Below are 7,181 nucleotides of genomic sequence, written 5' to 3' on the forward strand. Positions count from 1 at the left end.
TTATCGGATGAGAAAGTCTTTTGGGTAGCATTTCTGTGGCAGACAAAGACGGATACACATACGTGTGAAGTATGTTAGCCGAGCCAAAGGCGAACCTCGGCTGCTCTGTGGACCGCTGTGTGTTGCAGGTTCTTCGACAAGGCAGGTTATTTGAGGAAGAGGGGACAGCTAACGCAGTCACTCGCCATCTAGCTGAATCCCAATAAGTGCTGCGCCATAGCATGTTGCCATGACAACGGAGGCCCGTCTAAGGAAGAGGACAGGAGGCTGGTTGTGTTTTCAGCCATACGAGAGGCTTTAAAGGATGGTGGCCATGTTGTATTTTTTGCACAAAGACCAAACCGATTGATATTGCATCGCTGATAAATTAATTAATAAATGATATAACTAAAAGCTGTGAATTTACTATGTTTAAAATAAAACATTTAAAAAAAATCAAAGACAAAAATGTAAATGCTAAATTAGATATAAAGTTAAACCGCACAGCAGATGCATAAAGATCACAAACCTAAACCCTCTATTTTCCACTATGAAAGTTCACAGCGCAAAGAACCGGTTTACAGCAGGGAAGCATGAACAAATACATCGGCGAATGACATTTAGCCAAAGCATGCATGCATAAAATCAGGGTGGAAATGTACAGTCTCTGAATGGCGTTCACTGAGGTCACAAATGGCGATGAAAAATGAGTAGAGAAGCGCTAATGTGTCTCTGCGCGGGCTAAAATTTTACATGTAAACAGCTCTGGTGCAGGTGTGATGAGTCATCATTCACAGAGTACGTGTGCAGCCATCGTGCTTCGTTCATGCTATGACTCAGTGTCGACAAAAACCACACTGATACTGATGTGAGTAAGCCGGAGATATGACACCATGTTGGGTGAGACATCCGCTTTCAAGGCGGAGAGAAAGAAGAAGAGTTGCAGAAAATTGTTTGCAGTCAACTGACCACTGGTTTGACAATATCAGACAAACTACGTCAGATCAGATCAGACTGGAATTCTGTACAGAGCAGATCATTATTGTGTTAGAGCTACATTGAAAAACCCAAAAAAGTCAATATTTTGCCATCATTGCACAAGTTAGGCCCTCCTTGCCACCGTTGCATGCATTAACTCTCGTTAGAGTTGAGACGAGATGGCTCCACTGCCAACTGATATACAAATGAAGGAGGGAGCATATGACGCATGTCTTTTTTTATATAAAGAATAGTACAGATGTCATGACAACTAAACCTGACCTAGAGCAAAGCCATGGTATCACGCTGAATAGATTATCATGCAAACTTAATTATGGTTAGTAATAACAACTGAATGAGTCACATACAGAACTTGTCTTCCCTTGCTGCTACTTATTTATTCCTTGCACAGAGTCTAAAGTCTCCTGACATCTGTGTTATGGATTTAGTGCTCAAGCAAATTCAGTTGCTAATGACACTCACATTTTATCTATGAAAAACAAATTCACATCGAAAAAAAACAATGGGACAGATAGAAAACTAGAGCACTTATAGTAACTAAGACTGCATCACACTAAGTCACGATATGCCCAACTTTTAAAGTAATCACAAACATCATATTGTGATTAAAACAATGTTCTTTTATGGAAAAGTGGGTCTTCAACCATAAATGTGTTTAAGGTTCTTTGTTATTCCCCCCAAGAATTCACTGTTTTACATTTTACATGTTAACAGGGGTGACACCATGTTCAAATATCAAAATAAAAGTCATGACAGTATTACATCAGTGAGCTTTAATTGACAGCCCAATTAAATTAGGAATCTCCTTCAGAAAAAAGGATAAAAATAATATAAAATGTTAACAGAATTATGAAAGCAACCAGTATATTAATTTAATATACTGTCTTAAAGCTTTAAAAATCATGCATGCTTTTTTGTTGTTGTTCTTAAACCTGATGTGTTGATGAGTTGAGCAGACTGTAATCACTGAAGCACAACTGTTAAGGTATCACTGCCATCTAGTGTTTGAACACTAAAGCACAGCAGTGTCAGACTATTTTTAAACAACATCAAAACAGTCAGATCCTGGAGCTTGTAAACAGATGTAATTAATTAATTCTCTCTCTTTTTTTTTTTTAGATGACTGTGGTGTGCCCATGCACTCAGAACCTGATGGATAGTGCTCACCCTCACACTGTGCTCAGCAAGCTCAATGAACAGCGCTCACAAGGCCTCTTTTGTGATGTCACCATTGTGGTGGAGGATGTTAAATTTCGGGCCCACAAGAACATACTGGCAGCCTGCAGTGGTTACTTCAGGAACGCCCTGACAGCTTCTGAAACATGGAGCTCTGGCCAAGTGCTGGAGCTGATGGACCTGAAGTCAGACGTGTTTGCCAGCATCCTGAACTTCATCTACTGCTCAAAGGTGATGTCACCTGGTGCAGAGGACACTGGGAGATTAGTGGCTGCTGGAAAAAAACTTGGAATTCCTTTTTTAGAGAAGCTTGCAGAACAAGACAAACATAATGAATGTGTTAAATCCAGCTCAGGCCTGGTGTTTAACAAAACAAAGAATGAAGCTTCCAGGCCTGAGGAGGTGGACAGTGCCAGAGGGCCACGCATCACCAATGCCTTCTCTATCACTGAAGTGTGTCCTGGGAATAATCCTTTCACCCCCCTGGTTCAAACCAATGGAGAGAGGCAGTCCCCAGATATAGGACAGCTTCCATCTAGTTGCCCTACAACGTCCTGCCTCAGTGGGAACAATGAGACCACACACGCTCTCTCAGAGCACTCATATGCAGTCAGCAAATCTACTGAAAGCAAAGATAGCAGTCAGTCAGAAAACAAGAAGCCTGCAATCTCACAGCCAAAGCAGCTCATTAACAGGAACACAGGCCCACTTAAAAAGCGCCACATGCTGAGAGGCATTTTGGGTAAAACAATACTTCCAACATCAGCTGAATCACAGACAGACAAACCAAATGAAGTAGCACTTACATTAACTGATAGTGTTACTGAAGAACCTGCCGCAGCCAGGACACCACCTTCACTTTTTTCAGAGGAAGAAAGAGAAAAGAGTGTAGAACCAGGAGAACCGACAGACACTGACAATGGTCAAAAGGAGTTAGAGCCACCAACCCTTTCCCCTCACGCAGAAGACAGCATCTCAATCTATGGCTGTGAGCACTGTCCAGAGATATTTACGAATAAAGCTCTTCTCACAGTTCACTCAGAATTACATAAAAAGCGTTTTGTCAGTCATTTGTTTTGCAAGTTCTGCCACAGGAAGTTCATTCACCCAAAACGGCTGCGCAACCATGAGCAGATATGTCCTAAGGCTGTAAAAGAGAGACATAAACTCGAGACTCCAGACATACCAGTCAAAGAGGTGGACATTCATTTGGATGACATACCAGACGAGGAGAGCATCGGGACACAGCTTCCTCCTGCTGACCTCTCCACCCCTTCTAGCCCAGAGCCCCTTGAAATGGACCATTTAGAGCCCCCACGGGGCACAAGGGCGGTGCGGCCAGGGGGCAGTCAGAGGAGATACAACTGCAGTGTGTGTAAGAGGGTCTATGTCACTATATCCAGTCTGAAGCGGCATGAGAATGTACATTCCTGGCAGAGGGCCTATCCCTGTCATTATTGCAATAAAGTGTTTGCCTTGGCAGAGTACCGAACGAAGCATGAAATATGGCACACGGGTGAACGACGCTATCAGTGCATTTTCTGCCTGGAGACATTCATGACATACTATATCTTGAAGAACCATCAGAAGGCTTTTCACGGCATTGATCCCAGTTTATCTGTTAAGAAAAAGTCTGCCAGTGGTGGGCTGAAAGCCAGCGTTTACCCAATCAAGCTCTACAGGCTTCTGCCTATGAAGTTTAGAAAGAGAAAATACAAGACGTACAGTCAGACTTATTCAGAGAGCTCTGACGGAGGCAACCAAGCTGCAGTAGACAGCGACACTCCTTCACTGGATGAAAACAGACTGATCAGCCCTGACCAAGTGTCATTCCCTCTGACATTCATGGCAACAACAAAGACAGTGGCCCCTGTCATTCCTCGCATCAGCTTTGACAAGCTATGCGACCAAAACAGTGATCGAAGTTTGACTCATGAATTGGAAACTCAAGAAGCCTCAAGAAAAGAGGCTGAGAAAGGAGATTCCACCATCACTGACCACAACAGTACCTTGCTCTTGCAACATAATATTGAGACTCACAAAGAGGACCCTCCGGCGCTAATGAACTCAGAGTACGTTGGTCATAATGTGCCGTTCTTAAAGTCTTTAAACGCTGTAAAAAAGTTAGGTGAACTGTCAGCCTCTGCAAAAAGAGTTGAGGATATGACTAAGGAGCTACTTCAGTCAAGCACAGAGAATCTAGTGCGTGACAAAATGGGGAGGTCAAAGACTGAAACCTATATTGCTAAACCTGCATGTCCAGGGCCATCTGTGGATGGTGATGCCATGCCACTCTGTCAGATAACAGTAAAAATAGGCAACGAAGCCATCATTCGGCGCCAAATCAAAGGATCCAAGCTTTTCCCCCGTAAGAAAAGGAGAGTTCGAGATGAGAGTGAGCAGGAGAGCCAAAGTCAGTGTGCTCCGATGACAGGAAGCTCAGAGAGCCCCAGAATCCGCCTCAGACAAGAAGTTACCTCCTCCACTGAGCAGCAAGTGTACGATGACCCCAATGACTGTGACACTGCTGATGTACTTTGGCGTCCCTACTATTCCTACAAAGCTAAAAAGAAGCGGAAGAGGCTGAGATTCAAGCACAGAAATGCCTTGTTTCACCAGTTTTCTGACACATCTCTGGATCGAGCTGCAGCCACTGAGGCCCACCTTGATAAGAGCAGCTGGATGACTGAGAAGAACCTCTCGGGTGGTAGTGCAGAGGTGAAGCGTAGTCTTAGTAAGAACTGCAGCCCGAGGGCCTCCTACAACTGTGACATCTGTGACAGCTCTTTTATCACAGAGACCGGCCTGAGAGCTCACATAGTCGGCTCTCACCCATGTTTTTGCCGGACCTGCGGTAAACAAGGTCCCCCAGGTGAGGCCCCTGCTGGTGGTGATTACATCTGCAACAGCTGCATGGAAAGTGGTTCCTGCTTTGACAATATACCACGGAGCCCCAACCCAGAAAAGAAGTATCGTTGCTCCTTCTGTCCTCAGCGCTTCCTCTACCTTGCCACCAAGAGAAGTCATGAGAAAAAACACCAAGGAACAAATGAGGATGAGGACAGCTTTACACCATCTTCTAAATACCTGAGTGAAGACATAAAACAGGACACCATCAAAACAGAGGACAGTGACACTCAAGGGGACGCTGAAGTCAAAAGTGAAATGGAGGAGGATGGACTTTTTTCCATTGATAAAATGAACCCTAAAATCGTGGATACAACTGATTTTATGTCTTTAAATTCATACCAGGACATGTTATATTCCAACATAAAAAACCCATTATCACCCTGCAGTGACCCGCTGCTTCCCCATGCATCGCCAAAAGTAAAACATAAAATGGCAAAAAAAAGCATCAATCCACAACCTTCTATGCATCTCATCCCAAAAAAGCCGGCCTGCATGAGAGACAACGATAGAAACAAGGATACTGTGATGGGACCAAGAACCAACAGTCACAACCAACTGTTCAGGAAAAATGACTCCGAGACTAAAGGCCATGTTTCTGTACACAAGTCAGATAAATGGGTCTGCAAGGAGGAGCCATTTTTCTAAAGATTGTTGAGGACAGGGTTCAACAATCGGCAATAGAGAAAGTGAATGAAATGTGATTTGGGAGCCACTGCACCTTTAGTTGGGAATTGTAAATTGTGTTAAGTTGTATTTGCAGCGAAACAAATATTCCAAATGGACATCACCGAACATTATGAGGACGTAATGTCAGTGGATTCTATGATTTCTTCCCTCCTACACTCAAACTATTGAGTGTTTTTTTCCACCTTTGTAGACGATGTTTCTTCATTTATGTATCTTCTGACAGAGACTGTGCTTTGTCCATTGTCTATGCATATAAGGCAGACCCAGTGACAACCTCAAGAAAGCAAATGATTGATGCACTGGAAAGCTGTTCCGGTGTGGTGACATTTTCACATTTTAAAATAAGTAAAACAATATGAACCTTTTGTCACATCTCTGAATCTGCCGCTGAATTAACTGGGCATGGTGAGTTGCACTTTATAGACTGACTATGCTAATCTGTTCATAAAATACTTTGATAATTACATTTCACTTCTAAGCACCATTGATAGACGTCTACTTTCTAATGAACACATGGCATCATTGAGCTACTCACTTTTGTGTGTTAAACATGTATAAAACTTGTAAAAGAAAATTATTTAAATAAATGTTGATATGCTACACAGTTACATCCTGTCCTCCTTTATCAAATTAATACACTACAGTAAATGCCTCTTTATCAGTTCACAGTATTTTGTGACCTCTCACTTATAAGCTCACTTATTGATACTCTTGATAATGACACTACACTCTTAGAAATAAAAGTGCTAAGTGTGAACCATATAAGATTATTTGGCTTGTCCTCATAGGAGAACCCTTTTTGGCTTAGGTTCCACCTAAAACCCTTTTGGAGGGTTCCACCAAGAACCCTTTTAAAACCCTTTATTCAGGAAATGGATTTTAAAGAGTTCTCTGAATCAAAATGGTTCTTACTTGAACCATTAGTGTTACCAAGAACCCTTTTCAGAAGCTAATGGTTCCAGGTAGAACCTCAGCCCTTGTAGAAGGATACCTTTGGAACCCTTATTTCTAAGAGTGTAATGAAAAAAAGGAAATTTAAAGTAGTGCGTTTCAAATACTCAAACGTACGTTCATAAATACAAAGCCATGTGTTTCGCTCCTCCTGGACCTTCAGGGACTTGCAGTCCATGTGAGAAGTTAATTCCCTTCTTCTTCCACACAAACTGCATCACTTGTTAGAGTTGGGCCTCTAAACACAATTTCCAGATGTTTCTAAATGCTTTGCTTCTCTCAAATACTGGCCATGTGATGTAACAGGCGTATCATAAGCTTCTTTTGTATTGTAAAGCTTCCTTGTTTTTTTTGAAAAGTGCTATATAAATCTAAGTTGTCATTATTATTATTAGAAACAGTAATCTGGGATATTCTCCCTTCTTATTATTAAGTAATAACAATGGTGACATTATGTTATTTATGTTATTCTAGAGCAG

The 7,181-nt window shown here is 42.2% G+C and overlaps 1 protein-coding gene across 1 annotated transcript; it reads left to right on the forward strand.

Moving 5' to 3' along the window:
• The first annotated feature begins 2,092 nt into the window (after nt 1-2,092).
• On the forward strand, nt 2,093-6,227 carry zbtb38 (zinc finger and BTB domain containing 38). The gene has a single exon (XM_083886615.1). The coding sequence runs from the start codon at nt 2,098-2,100 to the stop codon at nt 5,707-5,709; it is 3,612 nt and encodes a 1,203-aa protein (XP_083742741.1). The 5' UTR covers nt 2,093-2,097; the 3' UTR covers nt 5,710-6,227.
• Nucleotides 6,228-7,181: the final 954 nt, after the last annotated feature.

This window comes from Microchirus variegatus (assembly GCF_963457635.1).
Source record: "Microchirus variegatus genome assembly, chromosome: 3".
Classification (NCBI taxonomy): domain Eukaryota; kingdom Metazoa; phylum Chordata; class Actinopteri; order Pleuronectiformes; family Soleidae; genus Microchirus; species Microchirus variegatus.

What these genes read in the sequence shown, in the direction of transcription:
- zbtb38 (XM_083886615.1), top strand. Translation starts at nt 2,098, where the DNA reads ATGACTGTGGTGTGCCCATGCACTCAGAACCTGATGGATAGTGCTCAC.